Below are 25,288 nucleotides of genomic sequence, written 5' to 3'. Positions count from 1 at the left end.
TACACAGAATTAAGCTTGTGGCGCATTTAGGGAGGTAAATGAAGAGAAATGAAAGGATGAGTGAACTGTTTTTGTTTTGATTTTAATGAACAAACCATGAGAAAGCTTACTTTTGTGTCTTTCATAATTTACCTTAAAATTTTATCCATTATAAATTCAACTATGGAAGAAGCTAAATATATAAATTTACAAAGATTAATCAAGTTGTTACATCATGGATTCCTTTCTTCAAGAAATGGAGAATCTTAAAATGTTGCCTACAGATATCAATAGAAGATGACATGCTGCCAATTTCAAAATGATAAGAACAATGCCTGAAAATTTTTCACCTTTCTTAAAATGTTCGTTCCCTGATCTAGTGAGTCTGTTTCAGCCCGTTCTGCCAAGACTCCTCCAAGATCACTTTTGATCCACTGCCAGCTTTGGGTCCTACCTTCACATCTGTGAACCTACCACCGCAATCTGTTCTGCACAATTCCAGGTAAGCTTTTTACCTGTATCCATCCCTATTTACAGAGGTACTGATAGTTCCAATATGTTGGATCTCTTGATTTCTAGACCCATTTTTTTTCCCCAACAGAAATTTTCCTCTCCAAAACCAACAGAGCTGCTTTTCATCAAATCATACACTGATCTCCTTCTACTCTGTCACTTAAAAGTTTAGATTGGAAACTCAGTATAAAAATTTTCCAGAGCACGAGAGTAGAATTTAGTAAAAGTGGATATATTTGGACCCCTTATGAAAGGAGATTTAGAAATGCTTAAGCACCAAAAAGAGTTCTTTGTTGCCCAATGGAGACAAAAAACACAGCTCTTTGCTTATAAAACCTTAATAATGCTTTCCCTTGCAGTCCTATTACACAAATGCCTTTATCCATTTGGATATGCAATTTTAAAATAATTTTCTGAAAATAATTCCTGTGACGGCTCATAAAAGCCACAATGCTATTTGATATATTAATTAGATCTTTTTACAGTTTAAGATGCTGCATATGTATTTCTTCAATTACTTACGTTACAGCTGATGATCTACTGTCTAGATCCCATAAGGCTTACTATAAATATCCTAACCAAATATTTCAAAGAACACACAAGCAAAAAAAAATTGATGCAATCTTCTAATACAGTAGCAAAGTTTATATAACCCCCACATCATGCATAGCAATTCATTCCTTACCGCCAGTAGGCTGTAGAGTGACTAAGCTTCTGAAAATAACTAAGGATACCCAACGAGATTGCTCAACTTTCACATGCAAATTTGCTTCTGTCTATTGTTCACGTAGTTCCGCGTCTTTTGGGTTCCCCTGCTTCTACTGTTTAATCTTGCCTAAAATGGCAATGAGGTACCTTACAATACAGTAGAAGCTCTCTTAGCTGCCATAATTAAGAACATTGAGTGGTGTGAGGCGTGGGGGTGGGGGCTCTGAGTAAAACACAAAATTGTTAAAGAACAATCACATCAACTTTAATGCAACAAAACATAAACATAGCAGTATTTTTATGTTGGACCAAGACCTCTTCTCTAGGTGTCTGTTGACTAGAGTTCTATACTGTCTATCCGTCTGTCTTAATAAACTACACCTATCATGAGGATCTAACGTGGGGGGTAAGTAAATTTTGTCTGTAACGGGCCAGAAAATCAAAATTTCAGGATTTGTGGACTGTAATACTGTTGTAAGCCCTCAACTGTCCTGTTGAAACACAAAAACAGCCCCACACAATATGTAAACAAATGGGCAAGGCTCTGTTCCATTAGAATTTTATGTACAAAAACAGGCAGTAGGCTAGTTTGCTGAACCCTGATCTATAATTTGCTGTTTTGATTTTAGAATGGAGCAAGGAAGACACTTTAAGGATATTTAATTTGAGAACAGAATCCTATTAGATTTTCCTCTTTAACTCTTTTCACCCATATCTAATTCACAGTCCCTATTTTTGTTAGTGTGTGTTTGTTTGAGTCTTTAAAACACAGCTCCTGCATTCATGTCAGTTTAAAAAACATTACGTTACAGAAGTACAGTAACTGGTATAAACAGGTTTGGGAAGAGATACACCTGACTCTTCTTGGTAAGCAGACCATTCAACTGATGGGAGGAGCAACAGTATGAGGACACTCCCGAATGCAGCCTCCTCATCAGGAGCATGCGGGGGCTGTGGACTTGGTCAGTATATTTCACAGAGGAAATGAAGAATCTCTCTAACCTGGTGAGCTGGGTAAATCAAAGTCAATTAAGAGAGCTTCTACTGTAGTACACTTCTATAAGAAAGCCAAAACCAAAACAAAACAAAGAAAATCTCTAAGACAGAGCTGAATGTTTTCATGTAACACATAACAAAAAAATGGCATATGGAATTCATTTTTAAACTGAGAAATCTGATGTTCTCACTTGGGATCCCTACTTTTACAGATATTTTTTGATGACTATCACATAAAATAAGAATCTACTAAGTTTAAGATTAAAATTCATCAATTTATAAAATATTCACAGTAATGACTAAAAGAGGATAAATGCAGAGTAACAACATAGAACAGTCTAAATGATAAGAACTTAATGATGAAGTTGCCTAAGTAAAGGTATTTTTTGATCACCCAAATCTGATCTATGACCGCAGGGTGGAGGGATCTCTTTACCAGGATTGTAATCTTTTAAGAGAGAGTTTTTATCCATTATTTCTGTAAAACCAAAATGATCGCTATTTAAGCAGCTTAAAACACCACACTATAACTTATGGTTTACCAAATAATCAAGTCTATACCTCTAGATTGAAGGAGGTCAACTTCTTTCAGTGTACAGTCAACATTTATCTGCAGTTGTCTGTTCATGCTTCTCAATCTTGTCATTTCCTCAGGCTAGTAAGAAAGGACCCAAAATAGCAATTGTGGGAAAGTCATTATCAAGCCCAACATTTAAGAACTGCTATTCACGTTAATTGTTCTGACTGGTTATTACCAAGAGTATGGCCTTAATCCATAAGAGGGCATGTTTAACAAGTCCTGTATGTTATTTTCAAGGAATAGTCATAATGGTGACATCAGTATAGCCACATATAAACAAAAACTGCACATAATGTGGCGGGGCTATAATACTAGACTATGTTCTCTCATACACATGCTACCATTTTAATCACAGAGCACTGAGAATATTTTATTTCTATGTTTTCATGATAAGGGCAACTACAAGAATCAACCTTTTAAACAAGCAATGTCCATGATTTTAGTCCTGTCCATGCTGGTAAAAGTTACAGCAGTACTAATTAATGCTTACTAAGTGCCACGCACTATGCTCACCAGAATTCTCTCATTCTTTCCCCAAGACAATCTTGCAAGGTAAGTACTGATATCACTCCCAGTATATACATGAGGAAGCTGAAGCACAAAGAGGTTATATATAATTATCACAAGGTAATAAAAGCTAGTAATTGGTACAGCCAGGATTTATATAGAAGTCCTCAATATAAACTTAAATAGAAATCCTTTCTCAAGTTCTTATTTTCTGGATCAAAGCCAGCAATTAACCTAGTACGTGAAAATTTCAGGAACCTTATTCTTCAATTCTGTTTCCTTCTGCCTTGATCTTTGAGCCAGCCTACTCCCTAGGCCTCTCAGGGGCATTACATGAGACACTGAAAGGTGAAAAGAGCCCTAAAGTTTTTTGGACACCTCTACTTCCCCTGACATTCTGAATTTCCTTATTATTTACATACATGTACAGTTTAGACTCCAGAGGCATGGGGAGTGAAGCTTTCAGCACAGTCTAGCTATTCACTCAGTTATTAAGGTGATTTCAACTATATAAAATAAAAGATAAATATCTGCTACGATAGGAAGACAATAAAATCCTATTCTGTTAAAAACATGTATTTTGCCAAAAACTAAATGTAAGAGTGGAAAAAAATGAGCAAGAAGAGTTATCTTAATTCCGAATAACGGAAGATCTCATGCTGTCGAGACATATTAGCAGATTAACTAGGAATGTCCATTAAATTAGCACATGTCAAAAGTTTAAAACAGTTATAATCCCTGAAAATGCTAGGGGAACACAAAAGTCATTTAGAAATATTTAGTATTAGTAATTTCTTTTCTCACTCCTGTAACATATAAAATGCTTACCCCTTGTCTATATTAAATATTACCACTGAAAAGTTTAAAACATCTGAGCATTTATATTAAGAATAAAGCACTTGTTCAACGGTTTCAGAGAGTGATGATGTCTTCCTAGGAATATGGGAAAGAATCTACTCTTTTGTAGAATCACACTGGGAAAAGCCAAGTACCTGAAGGAGGTCTCGATCCCACTTATATATTTGGGGGAAAATGGGGATGTTTCAGTCACAGTGGTCCTGAATAGTGAAGCTCTGTAACTAAGTATGGAAACATTATAATAAACTTTATAGTTAAGAGGCTACTGCACATTTGCTTATAACAATCACAACAAAGCTCTTGTCAACGGGCTCATTTCCAAATACAGCAGAACCACTGGAACTCACTAAACTAACAGTTTATCTGTAAGATTCCTATGTCCCTTTTCATAGCTTCTGATTGAGGAAAACAAAGCTGCTTCTGAAATGTTACTATTTGTCAAAAAGTATGCTGTATTTTCATCAAGGAGGGGGTTTCAAGATTGGCTGTGTGTAATTTCAGACTTGTTTATAAAAACTAGGATGCTTATATCTGACATTTCTAGGTAAAAAATTCTAATCTTTTTTCAAAAGGTAGCAGAAATACCTTAGGTCAACTGTTTCAGCATTTTAAGAACTTGTGTTCTTGGGTGGCTTGCCCCAGTTACGCATTTGGGACTTAAAGCTGTGTGTTGGTCCAAAAACCCAATTGATCAGAACAAGATGGGGAGGGAGGGACTTGAGGGAAGGAGTAACTGGAAGCTCTCTGCTTATTACAATCTTATTTATCCTTCAAGGAATAACTTAAATTTCCCCCTTCTCCGTGGAACGGTCTCATCTTTGAGCCCTAGTAGCAAAAAGCTAACACTTCTATCTCAGAGCTCTAAAAGTACTTAATATCATTACCATTTAGCCGGCCAGCACTTCTGATTTACTGTCTTACATTAGCATTTCTCCCTCTCTCTTACACACACTCACACATACATACAGGTTCATAGACATATATGTGTATCTTTTCACATACAGATCTCTTTAAGAGATGACATCTTCCACAGCATTTTATACAATGCTTTGCAAATAGTAGATTGAGAAATGATGGTCGTCATGCATCTTTCACTTCTGCCTTCCTTGCAAAGATTATTTCACTGCCCCTCTAAGTTTCTGCAACTGCACACATAGCTGGTCACAAATGTGCATTCCAGTCTCATGAGGCACATGGGTTTCTAACTAAGTTTCTATACACTGCTTGATAATAAATTAGTTTGAAAACTTAAAGGTGGCAATATGTGCTTAGTAGCAAAAAAGTCAACTATCTTGCATAATCCTACGTGAGTGGGACAATGATAGCGATAGCCATTTACTGGGCGAGGCACTTTACATATATTGTCTCTTTATGTTGACAACGATACTAAAATGTACTTCTTATAATTCCGCTATAAAGATAGAGAAAATCAAATGCAGAGAAGTTAGAACCAGTGAGCACAGAGTTACTTTGGTTCCAGAGCCTATGTGGGCACTCTCTCAATACGTCATGGTGTCACGAGTGAGTCTCTATGAACAAAAAGGGAATTCTGACCAAACAATTTCTTAATTTCCTACATGATATACCTTTATGTTATGCATGTTCCTAAAGTTAAAAAGAAATCAAATTTTGCAAAATAGTTCCAATTTGTGTTGCGCGTATGTATGAGAGCAGACTTTTTCCCATATCTTGTAAACAATACATTTTGTAAGAATACTATTTGTTGGGCATTGTATAAATTGTTTAATGTATCTTATATTATCCTAACAAAAATCCCATGCAATGGGTATTCACATATATATTATAGATAAGAAAACAAGCATAAAGAAAGCTGCTTATCCAAGGATATATGAGCGACACATAAGTAGCAGAAGTAGGATTCAAATTCACACCTGAAATTGAAAGCCTACATCTAAACCACCACGTATAACTGTTCATCAACCTTGCACTCTTATTAGTCTTCCATCTTCTTCTAGGCCTGGCATTGGCAATACATGGGAATCACACACTCAAATTTCTCATCTCTCAAATACGAAATTAGAAATTCACGTGAGCTACTAATTTCTGAAGCTGGGTGGTTACTACACAGAGGTTCACTATCCTATTCTCCTTACATACCTTTGAAATTCCCTGTAATAACAAATTAAATTATGGCCTAGGGCAGTAGTTTTACTAATTTCTCTCTTTTTCTAAAGAAGTCTCAATAAAAACTCTCTTTTTTTTTTTGAGCACTACTCAAAAGCACTAATCTATGCTACATTAGCCAACAACCCCCAAAATCAATAGGGTTTTAGCATGGATTATTACACAGCCAAGAGGTTGCTAAACAAAGTTTATACGGTTATTTTAGAGAAAAATGACTTCTTTGTTTATACTCCACATGTATTTAAAGGACTCCAAAGTACCCAAACATCACTGGTGGATTCCCATATGGGAATTCTTCAGTATCTCAACCAAGCAGAGGATATAATTCAGATTTCCAGTGGAGGGAAAATGAGGCACAAATATGATTTATATTAATATCACCTTTTAGTTAAAGATAGCTTTGTAATTATCCATGTGTTTTAATTAAAACCCTTCTAATACTGATTATACTTAGCTATTTTAGTCAATATTAGAAAAAAAATTCATTAAATTATTAAATATGCCTGTTTCTCCTTGATCTCCTCAAAAACTTCCACTGGTTCCCCATTACCAGCAGAATACAGTTCAAACACTAGCATCAACCTGCACATTGACCTGTTAAGACACCAGAAATCTCAGCTTAAGCAAGGGAGCTGTTGTTGACTTGACTTCTGTCTTGACTTGAAGCCTCTGTTACCTCAACTTTTCTCTTCTAAAATACTTCCCCCCTTTCCTCTTTGCTTATATAGCAATACTATACCATTTAGTATTAATAACTTCTGCTGTAATACTTTCATAAGGTTATCAGATTGAAGGAAAAAAGGGTGAGGTCTAATAACCTTATGAAAATCAGATGCAAGCTACAGACCTGCCTTTCACATAAACACACGAAACTGCATATAATTTAAGGACTCACAGATACGCTTTGAAGCCACGAATTTCAGTTAAAATCTTCTGAGGGTAAAGTTGCAGACATGCTGTCTGCAAGAGACCTGACATACATGCTCACTTCTCTAAATTTCTAATCTCTAAGAGAGAGATTACTCTCAGTTTAAAGAGAGTAGGAACATGAGGAAAGGTTCCGTGAAAAAAGAAGAGATTAAGCTGAGTCCTAAAGAACAGATGATTTATACACGCAGAGCTTTAGCAGAACAATCCAGCAGGAAGATAATGTGAGAAAACGAAGTGCACTGAGTATACACGGATAAACCAATTGCTCTATGAGTTCTCTCATTATTACCTGTGAGCAGACACAGCACTTACCATACTGTATTACAGTTATCTGTTGAGGATCTATTTCTCCCACCAGCACATAAAACACTAAGCACCTAGCACAGGACCACATTTATAAACTGTAAAAAATGCTTGTTGAATGAATGAATGCTGAAAGGTGAAATGATAGGCTGGATCACAGAGTTTGTGATGTCACAAGATTTTAGGACACTTGCTTTAAAATTTTTCAGAATTTTCTAAGATCTTTAGAACTCATACATATTAACCAATATGTTGATAATATATTACCTTAACTGCCCCCGCCGCCAAAATATTACCTGAATCTTTTCATTACAGGAGTTCCTGTGAGGAGCACTATCAATACTGTTATTTTAGTTTATACAATTATTTACACTTAACAAAACTGACCTGCTTTAAAGTATTCTGTAGTCAACACTTCCTCAAAATGCATATTTATCTTGTTCTAACTCATAAATTGATACACTTAGAAGAATAACTTAGATGCTTGAAAGAATAAATGAATACATGAGAACATTTTATAAAATATTTGGTCAAGGTGCACTTTTTGTTTCTATTCTGACAGCGATTTATAGTAAATGAGATCTATACCGTGATTATAAATGTCAGTACTTGAAAATACAGATAAGCATATGAAATTCATACATTTGCAAAAAATCATCAACTTATTTCGACTAGAACTACTGAAGGCAAAAGTCCTTCATCCATTGTTTCAGAAACGAAAACAACTGTGCCAGGAACAGAACCTAAAAGAAAACCAACTGGCCGCATGGCCAACACCCCCACCTTCCTATCCATACATCCTAACGGATCACTTACCGTTGGGATTGCAGTGGTGCAGCTGACCCTTCTGAGCCGTCTCTGCATCAGGTCATGCTCCATACCGTTAACTTCAGCCTTCAACCGCTCTAGCTCCTCTTTCTCAAGTTTCAATTGCTTTGCTAACCTCTCCATCCTTGCTCGCTGATGTAACAGCAAGGCTATAGCATTACAGATAAAGTCATTGCAGAGAATAACACTGAACAAGTAACTGGAAAATTCCCATATGCATTGCTAATGTATGAAATACCCGTAAGGAACCCAGTATTCCAACTTGAGTTCGCATTTATTCTCATGTCTTTCTAATGCTATTCTGCCTTCATATCTGCTTTAATTTAGCTCTTGTAACCGCTGCCAAAATGACATCATCTATACATCCCTCTTATTCTATCATCCTTAGTTTCCCTAGGATTCTCTTTAATTGTACCTGTGTTCATTTTAAACAGGCTCAATACCTGGCATATTGAATTACAATCATAATTACTTCCCTTATATACTGAAAGAATATTCAATTCTTAGATATTTTGAAACAGACCTTTAAAATACTCTATTCTCCTTATATTTAGTTAGGTCCATTGTGAACTAATCCAACAAAGTTCTTCAGTACCAATCCCACTTCTTACAAATATACTTTACTTAAAAACATCATTACACCCTTCAAGCAATCCTCTAGAAAAGATTAAAATTTTTTTCACTTTAATGAAATTTAGTCCACACTCTCTGAATCTCTTTTTCCCACTCTGTAGTTTGTATTTTTGACAATATTGGTTTCACTTGTCTATATTTTTTCCCCAGTGAATGTTCTTTCTTAAAAAAAAAAAAGTCTTCTTAGTTCATTATTATCATGCCTGTATTTTTATACTTTAACACAAAGTATAGACAATCCTGAAGCACTAACCCTGTTCTAATAGGAATGCTACTGCCCAATATTTAAATAGCTAATATAAATTTCTTTTGAATAGGAGATTGACACCTTACCACAAAGAATGAATTTAATAAAATTACCTTGTGTATAGGCATAGTCATCTGATCCAGAACTAGAACTCCTCTGATATTTATGGCTTCCTTTTTCTCCCCCAGAGCCTGGTATCACTGAAATGGGCTGAATAGGTTCTGGGGCTGCAGAACGCTCTTCTTGGTCCACTAAATTTAAAAGATTTTCAGTTGCTGCTCGGCCTACAGTAATCTTAAAAACTGTAGTTGGGTTTGGTATCATCCGAGGAGATGGTGATGGAGCACAAGAAGGTCCAGTTGGCTGTGTATATGTGATATACACAGGATTAACACTAAATGGAGGTTTTGGTTGACTGGATATCCCTCTTGAAGGTGAACTGGAAGGTGGCGTGGTGGCCGTGTACAATGAGTGCTGATTCCGTGGAGATGGCTGATTACTGATAGGTGAAGGGCTCCTATTAATTGCTGTCCCAGATCTCTGAGAGGGTTCAACTGTAATTTCTATCTTCTTCATGGATCCTTTGGGTAAGCTAGATGTTGCATATGGGAGATAGGCTACTGAATGGCTTCCCTGTTTCTGATAGCTAGGAGGTCCTTGTTGATATGGATGGGGTGGAGTAGCTGAAGGACTAGGTGGCATGAAGACGTGGGAACTTGGGTGGCCCAACTGGGAAGGTTGCACTTGATGCTGTGGAGAGCTGAAGGGTGAAGGACACTGAGAAGGAGGTGGTGAATGGTAAGCAGGTTGCGGGATCTGCTGTTGTTTGGGAGAATACTGAGAAGGCTGGTAGTTCTGTTGATGTGGATAAACAGGTAAAGGACGTTGGCTATAATGAGGCACTGGGCCCTGTGGTGAGGACTGCCACGGCGTACTCTGAGGAGTTTGTCTTCCCGATGAACTCTGAGATGTCTGTCTAATATAAATAGAACCAGGAGACCCATAAAGATTGCCTGGAATTTGTGGAAGAATTTGTAAAGCTCTTGGTACAGTCTGTCCAGAAGGGAGGTTTTGGGATACTGTAACAGTAATTGGATTTGTACTATACCGAGGTATGTGCATGTATGAAGGAGGAGGCGGCGGTGGTGGTGAAGGCCCTTGCATAGCAGATGGATTCATTCCCGTTTGAATGGAAGATGGCTGTTGAGGTGGCTGTGAAGGAGGAGTAGCTGCACTTCTGTTCTGCTCAGTCATAAAAAATGGATTGTAGTTGGGAGTAGCAGCCACAACAGCTGGAGCTGAGTGTGGTTCCTGAACTAAACATATAAGCTGTTTACCTGCTGCATGCTGTGGATCAATATGTCCATCACTTGAACTGTGTACCAGTGTTCGACCACCATTAAGTTGCATTCCATCTCCTGGGTGGTAGCTACCAGGAGAATGGATACCCAGGTTAATATGCAAAAGGCGATTTCTATTCATCCTGTTGTCATCTGGACTATGGTATTCCATATATAAGTATTTGCTACTCTCCTGGGAAAGGGCTCGGCAACAGGCTTCAAGATTGTTGTTATGCTAGAAGGAAAAATGGCAAAAGTAACATTAGCAAAATTAACAAACCCTAATAATGAAAGTCAAGCTTTGCCAGAGAGTTATGTAAATACAATTGTCACAGAATAAGTAGAGAATAGTATTTTAAGCACAAAAAGCTTCATGGTCATCTATCCTGAAAAGGAGGTCCCAAATGATTTATATTATTTTACAGACATTTAGCTCACATAACTAGTACTACCACTACTGCTACTGCTACAGAAATGTAAAGTACCTACTAATGAACACTGTGACTCAACCCCAACTTTTCTGACTCCAAATCCAGGACTCATTTTACACTTGTTGCATCTCAACAAATTGAGATGCTGGGCTATCTTGGATTCACCACAGTTGCTGCAATATACAAGTATAAGTAATATCCATCATTAACATTTAAACTGATAAACATGAAAATAACCATGCTTTAGTTTTCAAAAGGCACTGAAACCCCAAAGAGAAAAAAATTACAATAAAATTCCTAGAGTCAAAACAATAAAAAAATCTAAAGCAGCCTTTACTTTTCTTTCAACACATTGATCACCTATTGTGGATTGGGTGCCCCTGAGGAAACATAACTGTCATGCAGGTAACTAAGTTATCCCTATATAACTTCAACTATCTTGTTGTATTATGAAAGATTAAGTTAAACAAACAAATCAGTAAAGGAAAAAAAATCCACTTTTTGAATTACGGTACCATGACTTCACCAAAGTTATGTTAATTTAACACAAAACCAGGTCTCAACTGCTTTTATGAAATTTATTCACACCCCCCCAGTCTCAAAAGTTTTTACCCACTGAAAAGTAGCTTGGTAAACTTTCGAAATCATTGAAAGATCTGATCTTTTTGAGTTACGCGCGCGCGCACGCACGCACACACGCACACACACACCCACCCACCCACCAAACTGACATTTCAGATGTTCCAACAGACAGTAATCAAATAAAAGGCTCCCTCCTTTTAAAATGTTACAGTACTATAAGGCAGTTTTCCATTAAAATACAGAATTCAGAACTACTTTATTAGCCTAAAACACTATTATTCACTGCTTTTCAAATAATCTGAAAGTTTCTCAATTATCATGACCTTTTCTGTATTTCATAAATATATATATAGATATGTACATATTCTTACCGCATATTTACTTTAGGAGAAAGTACATTTTATATAAAAATGAAAGCAAACACTTCACTTCTGCTGAGAACCAAATAAAGTTAAATTTAAAACGGGGCATATAACGTCATTTTAGAGCTGGGAGAACGCTTGGGGTTGACCTACTCCAATTCAACTCATTTACAGATGAGGAAAGAGATGCCTGGGAAGTTACATGACTTGAAAACAAGCACTTAACTAGGTAAATGGAGAGTCAGTTCCAGATTCTTGGTCTCCTGACTCTCAGTGCCCTTTCTACTAAAACACAGTAATTTCAAAGGATAAGACGTTAGGCCAAAAGTACACTACTATACTGAAGCTTTAGGGAATAAAAGAAAATTCTGTCAAGCAAACCCTTGTAAAATGAATTCTCAGAAATGTAAAGAATTGGCATAATAACTTTTATACTTTTCCTTAATTAAACCTTTTGGTACTAAAATTCAAATACTTTTTAAAAATACTTTCTGAGCCATAGAAAAAAGTAACTGTTGAAATTTCAGAAGAAAACAATTAAGTTTGGCCTTTTTCTCATACTGCTTGAAATCACGCTGACCGAGGAAGGAAACCCAGATATTAAGCAAATCTAGAGCGAAAGGATTTTAACTGACTGACAACTAGAAGAAAACATCACTGACAGATACTGAAGGGAAAAGAAATACAAAAAGTGAAAATAAAGTACCTCCAAGTTTTTTTTATAAACTTGAAAATTAAAAGGAGAACAAAAACTAGGGTTTTATTTGAAATCTAAAGCAGTCATGGACACTTTACTATCTGACATTTTTATTAATGATCCTAAGATTTCATGTTTTCTACAATGAATTAGGTAGCCTAATTAATATTCCCACAAAAGGATCCAAAATCAAAATGACACAGTTAAATTTGTCAGCCTATTCAAATGTATGTCTACAGTGACAAAGTGGAGTACACTGTCTTATGAAGAAAAATTTAAAACCACAAATATAAGATATTTAAGTAATATCTTTACATTATTAGTATTTTCAAAATACTACCTATAGAATAGATTCAAATATATCTGACCTGCTGTTTTAAAAAGAAAAAAAATGAGATAATTTATCAAACACTAAATATGAAGAATAAAGAAATTAAAATTATTTAGTTGGATAAAGAGAACTGGATTTTTAAGAAGGCATGTATGAACACTCGTGAAAGGACTGAGGCAAAAAAAATATCATATCCCTAAAAAGCTATCCTAAATTGGGGGATGATATCCTAGAGAGAGGTTTTAGGACTGGTGTATTAACTGTAAAGTACTGAGTATCTTATTTTAATTGAAACAGAGACACTTCCCAGAGCTGGTAAGTGTTAAGTCTCTATACCAATAAACAATATTAATCCCAAAGGAACAAAAAACACTAAGACTGAGGACAATGTAAGTTATCAACAAATGTTCACTGAGTTGAATTTGAAGTTCTTCTTTCAATTCAGTAAGTAACATGAAGGCACTTAGCCATGAAAATAATATAGGTAATAAAGGGCTAAATAAAATTAAATTAAAAAACAAGGTCAGAGCTGGGTGGGGCCCTAAGATAGATGAGGAAGGTACTTGGTAGGAAGTGGTTTAAACTGGAAGCCTCATTCATGCTTGGTTTCACTCCAGTGGGAAGTATCTCTGCTCCACCAGAAACCAAAATGGGGCTAAAGGAAAGGGTGGAAATTCAGATGAGGAATGTATGTTAGGAAAAATAAAGACAAACTATAATATAAAAGCTGTAAGCCTAAAGGTCTGCACCTAGTAGAAGGGCTTACAAACAAAGGAAGCACCTCTATCACCACCAATGATCTATGAGTCTCTATTTGTAATTAACCTCAACTATATATAGGCTTACATTATATCCTGAGCAGCTCCCAATATAGTAAGGTAGAGCATGCATATATCATGCAATAACGTAGAGTCTGAACTGATTGTGTCCGTGAGGAAGTCCAGTGGGTAGGATAGAAATGTTGCTTCCAAACGTCAACCAACTAGGGAAATGCTAAAACCGAAAATACACTGAGATTCTGTGAAGGATGATGTAAAACCCAACAGGGGAAGTGTCAGGCCTATTTCTATGTTGCCCCTTGGGTGGGAAGACATGTTCTATCAGAGATGGAAGATTTATTTCAATAAAAGGCAATAAGACAAAAATAATGTATTTAAAATCGCTAAAGAAAGTGGCCTTATACTTAAAATTACGTATTAGTAAGCATTTACCAACTAGAAAATCAGTAAGAAAGGGAGTGGACTCTAAAAACTCTTAAATATAGGCTAAAAAAGTATACAGCCTAAGAAGTTATAAAGATAAATTTGATATTCAAAACTCAATTCTAAGAATTCAGGGACTGATGACACAACCCCCAAATTTAAGAAGTATAATGGGTGAAGAATCTTTTTGTTAAATGCCTCTATTCTTTTCTCTAAATCACTGGTTCTCAATGCCAGGAGATCATGTCTCCCATGGCACACGGAGACAGTTTTGGTTTTCACGACTGTGAGGATACCACTGGCATTTAGTGGGTGGAGGCCAGGGCTGCTGCTAAACATCCCACAATGCACAAGGCAGCTCCCCACAACAAAGATTATCCAGCCCAAAATGTCGACAGTTCCAAGGTTGAGAAATCCTGCTCTAAATGTCCCCTCAACATAAACAAGAAAATTTAACTGAGTTCTAGTCACAACACAAAGCCAGCTCTAATAAGGAAACTCTAATTTAACATCACTATCAATAGGGGGTAATCTACCTGTAACATGCACTGAGACACCACACCCTCTGGAATCTCAGGGAAACGTTGTCGGAGGTCATGGAGAACCTGCATATCAAGCTGTGGACCGCTTTGCGCCATGCCAGAGAAAATGGTGGTCAAGTTTCTCTTAGGAAATGGATGCTAACCGGCCTTCCAATAGTAACGATCTTCCAATACTGCAGTCATTTTCTATGAAAAGAAATGAAAGTACGGTTAAATTTAATTACATATTTCACTTTATTCCAATAGAAACCATCAATACATTAAAATGGAGATATCTAAAATAAGTATAACTAATTCTAAAGTTGGAAAACTGAAATTCTTTTTAGCCAAAGACTTCTTCTGATGTAATATAGCCAATCACTGGTTTAAAAACAACAACAAAATACTCTCAAAACTTCAGTTCCATTTTAATGTTTAAAAAAAGAAAGAAATTAGCTTGATTAAAAAATACAGAGTATTATTATGTGGCAACCATATTTTTCTAGTCTTGAGAAAGGACCTAACTATATATGATCACCCATGTTTTCCTAAGGTCTATCACATTACTCCTCTAAAACAGTAATCATTTTAATGTCTGAAGTGATATAATAAGGCAACAGGACTTGACAGTAACACCACAAAGCACACTTCTCCTGTATGCCTTACACTCTCCCTACACTTTGAAGCCAAAGGTTTGAATTTGAAGTCTGAGTAAAGGAAACCCAATGTCCAAATGAAACAACAAGGCAAACAAAAATGGAAATGTAGAATCCTTTGTTTCCAAAGATGATGCTGGTGGTCCATCAGCAGCCACACCTGCCTAGTTAGACTTTTACATAGTTCTGGTGCCACTGGCACAAGTGTTAAGATGCTAGGATTTGGGGGTACAGTCTGAGTAGAGCAAAGTGATCCCCAATTGCACTGGTACATGTCAAGTTAAGCACCCATGTAAATAAAGGTAACTAGTGAGTAACAATGAAATCATAAATCAAGTGGCAGCATCAAGAGGCAATTAATAGATCCACTTTTTAATCTATATTCCCCATTTTTTGTAAGGGGAAAAAACAGTGTATACAATCTCATAATATTTCTGCTGTGTTCACTCACTAGATGGCCAAATACTTTTAAGAATGAGGGGTAAACACCTGCATCTTCATAAGATGCATGGAAATCCTGATTATAAGACACATGACTAAACCACACACGTAAGGAAGGGTCACCCCACACCAAATCTGTTTCTTGCAAAAAGGCCAGAAACTTTAAATCACACCATTATTTGTGGCAATGTATAGAACTACAGAGAACATTTTTAAATTTTAAAATGTTTAAGGAAAATATTGAATTTCTTTTGCTGATTCATATTTAAGTATATAACTAAAAAATAAATACCATGCAACCTCAAATTTGACTTTCATAGGCAAGGATTTTGACTTTCCATGCCATCTGTTGACTTTTACTGGGCATCTACCTCTCTCTTCTTCCTTCCAAGCCAAGACTGTCAAGATTTATATAAACTTTTTGTCTACAAGGTGGCCACAAACCCCCAGTGTATTGAGACCCTGCCTAACCATAGGTAAAAACAGCTATTAGGGACTGCTTTAATGACTTCCAACCATCAACATGGAAGATGCCTAATGAACCTGAAAATTAGAATGTGGGAAAAGAATAAAGGTAATTTCCAATTCTCACATATATAGGCTTCCTGGCCACTCTATACTACTCTGCTTCCTGCAATTCATTCCTTAGTCTGCTCTAACCTGGCTCATAAACTGATCCACTGAAATACTCTATTCATCATCACTCTGCTGCTAAATTCAGAGGCTGTAGTTTCTGGTCCCTATGCCCCCTGACCTTTGCAGCATCTGACACTACTGATTATTCCTTCCTTTTTTGAGCCTCTATGACATCACATTAGCCTGGTTTCTTCCCACTCACTTGCCTGGTTTTTGCCCTAAGTGGCCACTGCTTCTCATTCTACATCCTTGTGTCCAGTGATGACTACTACTAAGGTTTCAGTAACACTGAAAGGCTGACAATCCTCAAATTGCTATCTTAAGCATCATGCTCTCTCCAAGACTCCATACACATAGAGACTACTGCCTACTGCATAGCACTATCTGGATATACCCAAAGATATCAGTCAATATGTCCAGAAAGGAATGCCTCACCAAAATCCATCCCCAAATGCTGTGTTGTCTCCATCAATGTTACCATTATTCACTCAGTTAACAAAACCAAAAACCAGAGTGTGATCCTTTACCTCCCTTTCTTGCACAACCAACTAAACAAGAACATTAAGTCAAGTGGTTGATGGTTAGCAATCTGCTTCTGTCATATAGTAGTAACTAGGAAAGAAACTCAATCTTTAGGCCTTTGAAGCTTCATGTGTAAAATGGAAATAACTGTAGGGCTGTAGAAAAATCAGCAAACAGTAACAAGTCAGGAAGCATGAGTTACTATTTTTCAGGGCACGTCTAATTATTGTTCTCATCAATATTTTAGCAGCAACTTCCTGCCGCTCTTCCTGCCTCAGGTTTTGCCTTCCTCCACATCACAAGAGTATTTGCTTTGGAAGATGCAAATCTGATGATGTCCTCTCCACTCTTTGCATCTCAACAAAACAGAGCCATGTGTGATCCTGTGCATGGATGTCCCATGCCACCTCCTCTCAGGGCATTAGCTAATGATCATCCATCTGCCTGAGATACATTTCTATCTTCCTCCCTCCCTGCTGCTTCCCCAAACCATACTGATCCCATACCTGTCATTATTGGTGGCACCTCCTCCTTTAAGGAGGTTTCCATTGACACTCGCCTCCTACCTGCACAGCAGGCTATGCTTATCCTCACAGGAGCACCTAACACACTACTCTGAAGCCACTTGTGTATCTGAAGGTCTCTTGTATGGAACTGTAGTTTCACTAGAATGTGTTAAGCTAGAGTGGAGAAGTACTCAAAAAGTGATAGGAGCTCATCATAAGGACCTGAGAGTCAGCATGAAGAGGCTCCCACTGGTCTTATCTGTGATAATTTGACAATCAAAATAATCAAGGACAGTAATAAATTATAGGCCTGTAGAAAATAGGAAGCTTTGAGTCCTTATCAATAATAATTACATGCACACATACACAAAGGAGGAGGGAGGGCTTTCATTTACAGTGGAATCCAACTGGTAAACATATGCAGGCAGTGCTGGAGTTGTAAAATCATTTTGCAGCCATCACAGTACAGACTGCTTCAGTCAAGAATCATCAATGGACGCTAAATCTAGGGGGAAATTTGGTTGAAGAATATGCTATAAAAATGGTCTTAAAGTGTTTCCACGAAGAATTACATTTTAGTTGCAAGGGGGTAAAATTTAACTGTACGGTGGATAAACCGAACAATATTTTGACAGGGTAATCAAAATTAACATCAACAATGAGGGACAGAGATGGACAGCATATGCCTCCAGATTTCATATCCTGAGAAGAACATAGCACTTCCTATTACTCCAGTCAGGAATGCATAATCTGAAACTACTCAAGAAAGAATAGCCAAACCCCAAATGAGAAACAGTCTATTTACTTAAAAAAAAAGCAGTGACTGGGAGGTGAGAATGTCATCTTAAAAGTAACAATGTCAAAAAAGACAAAGGCTAGAAAAACCACAGATTAAAGGAGATACAACCATAACAACTAAATCCAATACCTGATCCCAGACTGGATCCTGTACTAAATGAAGAAAATATTATAAAAGAAATGAACTGATCAACTGACAAAAATGAAATGCGGATGGCAAATTAGGAAAAGTATTCTATCAATATTAAATTTACTGAATTTAATACATTAACTGACCTAGCAATTATGTTGTGGTTATATATGAGAATATCATTTTTAGAAATTAAGCAATGAAGCATTTAGGAGTAAAGGTCATAAAGTATGCAACTTACCTTCAAATGGTTCAGGAAGAAAACATATGTATGTATTATGTGCATATAAACATACATGCACACGTGCACACATAGAGAGGGAGCAATTTACAAAGCACACAGAAAGGGTTTACAGCTAGATGACTGAGTAGGAAGACACTGAGCTTACCTCCTCTCACAAGCACACCAAAATTACAATTATTTACAGAGCAACTATTGATAAGAAAGACTGGAATCTACTAGAAAAGATCTTCCACAACTAAGGATATGAAGAAAGGAACAACAATCAGATAAGTAGGAGAGAGAGAGTCATGAAGAGTCAAGACTAAAACCCCTAGGTGGGTGACTCACAAACAGGAGGATAATTACAACTGCAGAGGTTTTCCCCAAGGAGCAGGGGGTCCAGGCCCCACACTGAGTTCCCCAGTCCAAGGGTCCTGCACCGAGAAGACAAGCCCCCACAACATTTGGCTTTGAAGGCCAGCAGGGCTTTGCTTTAAAAGAATCAAGGGCTGTGAGAAGTAGAGATTCCACTCTTAAAAAGGGTGCATACAAAATCTCATATGCTCCAGAAACCAGTGATGAAAGGGGAAAACCTACAACCAAGAACACTCTACCCAGCAAGGTTCTCATTCATATCTGATGGAGAGATCAAAAGTTTTACAAACAAGCAAAAGCTAAAAAAAGGACAGTACCACCAAACCAACTTTACAAGAAATGTTAAAGGGATTTCTCAAAGGGGGAAAAAAAAAGCCACAACTAGAAACATAAAAATTACAAAAGCTAAAAGCTCATTGGTAAAGGCAAATGTACAGTAAAGGTAATAAATCAACCAATTACAAAGATAGTAGGAAGTTCAAAAGACAATAGTAAAATCGTCTATATCCACAATAAGTTGTTAAGGGATACAAAAAACAAAATGTTTAAAAAAATTATAAACTAATCGTACGGAGTAAAAACGAAGGGTTGTTAAAATGAATTTGAAATTAAGAGATCAGCAACTTGAAATAATTTTGTGTGTGTACACCTCATGGTAACCACAAACCAAAAAATCTATAATACATACACACACAAAATAGAAAGGAATCCAAACATAATACTAAAGATTGTCATCATATCAAAACGAGGAAAAAAAGGAACAAAAAACAACCCCAAAACAACTTACAAAATGGCAATAAGAACTGACCTATCAATAATTACTTTAAATGTAAACAGACTAAATGATCCTATCAAAAGACACAGAATGGCTGAGTAGATACAAAAACAAGACCCATATACATGCTGCCTACAAGGGACTCACTTCAGATCTAGAGATACACAGACTGAAAGTGAGGAGATAGAAAAAGGTATTCCATACAAGTGGAATTTTTTTTTAAAAAGCCAGGATAGCAATACTAGTATCAGACAAAACAGACTTTAAAACAAAGATTGTAACAAGAGACAAAGAAGGATATTACATACTGATCAAAGGACCAATCCAAGAAGATTTTAACAATTGTAAATATATATATATGTGGCCAACATAGGCACATCTACATACATAAAGCAAATATTAACAGATATAAAGGGAGAAACTGATAGTAACACAGTAATAGTAGGGGACGCCATGTACATCAATAGACAGATCATCCAGACAGAAAATCAGTAAGGAAACAATCGCCTTAAATGACACATTAGACCAGATGGACTTTAATGCTATGTACAGAACATTCCATCCAAAAGCAGCAAAACACAGATTCAAGTGCACATGGAACATTCTCCAGGATAGATCACATGCTAGGCCACAAAACAACTTTTGGTAAATTTAAGAAAACTGAAACAGTGTCAAGCATCTTTTCTGACCATAATGCCATGAGACTAGAAATCAACTACAAGAAAAAAACTGCAAAAGACACAAACCCACTAAGGCCAAACAATATGCTACTAAACAACCAATGGCTCCTTCAAGAAATCAAAGAGGAAATCAAAAACTACCTGGAGACAAATGAAAACAGAAACAAAACTATCCAAAATCTATGGGACACAGAAAAAGCAGTTCTAAGAGGGAAGTTTATAGTGATACAAGCTTTCCTCAGGAAACAAAAAAATCTCAAATAAACAACCTAACCTCACACTTAAAGGAGCTAGATAAAGAAGGACAAACACAACCCAAAGTTAGTAGGAAAGAAATAAAGATCAGAGCAGAAATAAATGACATAGAGACTTAAAAAAACAAAAGATCGATGAAATTAGGAGCTGGTTCTTTGAAAAGATAAACAAAATTGACACATCTTTAGCCAGACTCATTAAAAAAAAGAGGGGGGGGGCCTAAATCAATAAAATCAAAAAGAAAAAAAGGAGAAGTTACAATTGATATCACAGAAATACAAAGGATAAGAAATTACTAAAAATAATTCTACACCAATAAAATGAACAACCTGTAAGAAATGGGCAAATTCCTAGAAATGCACAATCTCCCAAGACAGAACAAGGAAGAAAAACGAACAAACCAATTACCAGTAATAAAACTGAATCAGTAATAATCAAAGCTCATAACAAACAAAAGCCCAGAATCAGATGACTTCACAAACGAATTCTACCAAACATTAAGAGAAGAGTTAACACCTATCTTTCTGAAACTATTCCAAAAAATTGCAAAGGAACATTTCTGTACTCATTCTATGAGGCCAACGTTGACCAGACAAAGATATCACCAAAAAGAAAAAAAAAAAAAGAAAGAAAGAAAGTAAAAGAAAAAGTATAGGCCAATATAACTGACAAACATAATATGCAAAAATCCTCAACAAAATATTTGCAAACCAAATTCAACAATCCATTAAAAGGATCATATACCATAATCAAGTGGGATTTATCCCAGGGAGACAATGATGGTTCAATATCCACAAATCAACATGATACACCACATTAATAAGCTGAAGGATAAAAAACATATGATCATCTCTTACATGCAGAGAAAGCTTTTGACAAAACTCAACATCCATTTATGATAAAAAAAAATAACACCTCCACAAAGTCGGTACAGAGGAAATGCACCTCAACATAATAAAGTCCACATATATGATATGGTAAGTCCACAGCTAACATCATACTCAATGGTGAAAAGCTAAAAGCATTTCCTCTAAGATCATGAACAAGACAAAGATGCCCACTCTCGCCACTTTTATTCAACACAATATTGGAAGTCCTACCCAGAGCAATGACAAGAAAAAGACATAAAAGGCATCCAAATTGGAAAGGAAGAAGTCAAAATGTCACTATTTAAAGGTGACAAGATACTATACACAGAAAATCCTAAAGACACTATCAAAAAAAACCCAGTACAGCTCAACAATGAATTCAGTAAAAATGCAGGATACAATATATACAGAAATCTGCTGCATTTCTATACAATAGCAACGAGCTACCAGAAAGAGAAATTAAGAAAACAATCCCATTTATAGTCACATCAAAAAGAATAAAATCCCTAGGAATAAACCTACCTAAGGAGATATGAGACCTGCACATAGAAAACTGTAAGACACTGATAAAAGAAACTGAAGATGACACAAATAGACAGAAAGACATAGTTTGTTCATGGATTGGAAGAATATTGTTAAAATGACCATAATACCCAAGGCAATCTACAGATTCAATGCAATCCCTATCAAAATGCCAATGCACTTTTCACAGAACTAGAACAAATACTTTTAAAATTTGTATGGAAACAAAAAAGACCCCAAATAGCCAAAACAACCTGGAGAAAGAAAATAGCTGGAGGTATCATGCTTCTTGACTTCAGAGTAATTACAGAACTACAGTAATCAATAGAGTAGGGTACTGGTACAAAAACAGACACATAGATCAATGGAACAGAAGAGAGTCCAGAAATAAACCCATGCACATATGGCCTATTAATCTATGAGAAAGGAGAACATACAGTCTTCTCAATAAGTGGCACTGGGATAACTAGGCAGCTACATGTAAAGGAATGAAATTAGAACATTTTCTTACACCATATACAAAAAAACACTCAATGGATTAAAAGCCTAAATGTAAGATCTGAAATCATAAAACTCCTAGAGAAGAACATAGGCAGAGCACTATTTGACATAAATTGTAGCAGTATTTTTTTTGATCTGTCTTCTAAGACAAAGGAAAGAAAAACAGAAATAAACTAATGGGACATAATTCAACTTAGAAGCTTTTGCACAGAAAATTATCGACAAAACAAAAAGACAACCTATGTAATGGGAGAAAATATTTGTAAATAATACGACCAATAAGGAGTTCATACCTAAAATATATAAATAGCTCATATAACCAATATCAAAAAACCCCCAAGCCAATTAAAAAATGGTCAGAATACATGAATAGACACTTTTCCAAAGAAGACACACAGATGGTGAACAGGCACATTAAAAGATGCTCAACAATGCTGATCAGCAGAGAAATGCAAATCAAAACTATAATGAGGTATCACCTCACACCTGTCAGAATGGCTATCACCAAGAAGACAACAAATAAATGCTGGTGAGGAAGTGAAGAGAGAAGAGCCACTGTACACTGTTGGTGGGAATGTATATTGGCACAGGCACTGTGGAAAACAGTATGGAGGTTCCTCAAAAAACTAAAAATAGAACTACCACATGATCTAGGAATTCCATTCCTGGGTATATATCCAAAGAAAACAAAATACTAATTTGTAAAGATATGTGCACCCCAATGTTTATAGCAGCATTATTTACAATAGCCAAGATATGGAAGCAACCTAAGTTGGATAAAGAAGATGTGGTGTGTATTTTATATGTATATATTTACACACACACACATACATATATATGTATATGTATATATTATGCACACACACAATGGAATACTTCTCAGCCAAAAAAAAAAGACTGAAATTTTGCCATTCACAACAACATGGCTGGACCTGGAGAGTATTATGCTTAGTGAAATAAGTCAGACAGAGAAAGAGAAATACTGTATATTATCACTTACATGTGTAATCTTAAAAAAATAGTAAATACAACAAAAGAAACAGACTCACAGATATACAAAACAAAATTGTGGTTACCAATGAGGAGAGGAATGGGGGGAGGCGCAAGATCTGTGTAAGAGATTAGAAGGTACAAACTACTATGTATAAAATGGATAAGCTACAACGATATATTGATATTGTACAGTGCAGGAAATACAGCCAATATTTTATATTAACTTTAAATGGAGTATCATCTATAAAAATTTTGAATCACTATGTTGTACACCTGAAACCAATATAATATTGTAATCAACTATATCTCAATAGAAAAAGTACAGGGAAAAATGTTATCAATACATGAATCTGGATAAAAGGGTATATGATGAACTATTTTTATTCTTGCAACTTCTGTAACTTTGGAATTATTTTTCAAATAAAAAGCCAAAACAAAACAAAAAACAAACAGAAAGACCATAGTTTTATTCAGGGATTATCCCTTGTTTATCACTGCATTTCCAAAGCCCAACCTAGTACCTGTTCAAAGGTTTGTTAAATAACTAAGAATTAATTTTACTATACTAAACCAATCTAGCTAGTAGGATAGAAAAATATATAGATGAACATTTAGCTGAACCTTGTCCCCTCTTCTCCTGCACACCCCCTCCCCCATAATAAAATACTGGAGAATCACAGATCACCTATGTATTTGTGAATGTTTAGGAAACAAGAAAAATAGCTTTAGTCTACTGAATCAGTAGGCATATTTTTCTAGTTTACCCCTTTTAAATAATCCCAAATGTGAAATGCTAAGAGATTCTACCAGATTAACATTCTATGCTTTAATTTAAAGTGTAAACTATTCAAAGTCCTTAGTGTTAATTTAACTTTTTCTGAAACAAGGCTTGAATTATCCACCTTTTTGATCAAACATTATCTGACATTTTCAAAGTAAGGCAACCAACAATTTGCACTAGCCACAAGAGTCCTAACTGGATGAGTAACCTTGCCCAGTCACTGAAGCACTAAGGCAGTGATGTTTCCAATAAAAACATACTGTAAGTCCTTTAAAATGTTTTAGTAGCTACATAAGAAAGTAAAAAGAAACAGGTGAAATTAATTCTAATATATTTTATTTAACCCAAAATATCAAAAATACTATTGTTTTAACATGTAATCAATATAAAATCACTAAGATATTTTACATATTTTTTCAGTCTGAGTCCTTGAAGTCCAGTGTGTATTTTATATCTACAGTACATCTCAGTTCAGACTGGCCGCATTTCAAGTGCTAAGCTATTAGTCATGACCACCTTACTAGTCACTGCAGCTCTAAACCTTTAGGATTGTCATTTAAATGGCAGGCGAAGACCTACAACTCTTACATTCCCTAATTCAATATCTCTTTTGAGGGTATACAACTAACTGGGCAAAGGGCCCAGCACAGACTAGGTGTTCAATAAATATTTGTTAGGTGAAATGAACAAAATGGAATTCACTGAATTTAATTATAGGAATGAACTCAAGTAATCAAATCTGCCTGTATTTATAGAAGTAACAGCTTTCCTACCAGGAAATGATTCCTCAATATTTGAGGCCAACCACGTTGAGAGCATTTGATGGCTATTTAATAATTGCCAATGAAGAGTTTCTGAAGCACCCAAAGGCTTAACTCAAGCTTTCCTAGTTTTTTTTTTTTTTTTTACTCATTTTTCAATGTAAATTTCAA

General features: G+C 35.9%; 1 protein-coding gene across 1 annotated transcript in view; it reads right to left on the bottom strand.

The window, feature by feature from the left end:
* The window catches only part of TAB3 (TGF-beta activated kinase 1 (MAP3K7) binding protein 3), an 80,417-nt gene that overhangs the window by 18,934 nt on the left and 36,195 nt on the right, over positions 1-25,288 (bottom strand). The window contains exons 2-5 of the mRNA XM_031445599.2: positions 14,709-14,900; positions 9,341-10,802; positions 8,336-8,496; positions 2,758-2,851 (exon numbers count right to left, since the gene is read on the bottom strand). Coding sequence (XP_031301459.1) covers positions 2,758-2,851; positions 8,336-8,496; positions 9,341-10,802; positions 14,709-14,810 — 1,819 coding nt within the window. The 5' untranslated portion in view covers positions 14,811-14,900. The remainder of the gene's footprint in view (positions 1-2,757; positions 2,852-8,335; positions 8,497-9,340; positions 10,803-14,708; positions 14,901-25,288) is intronic.

Source organism: Camelus dromedarius, chromosome X (genome assembly GCF_036321535.1).
Source record: "Camelus dromedarius isolate mCamDro1 chromosome X, mCamDro1.pat, whole genome shotgun sequence".
Lineage (NCBI taxonomy): Eukaryota > Metazoa > Chordata > Mammalia > Artiodactyla > Camelidae > Camelus > Camelus dromedarius.
The sequence above is the reverse complement of the archived record's forward strand: the minus strand, read 5'-3'. Positions and strand labels throughout refer to the sequence as shown.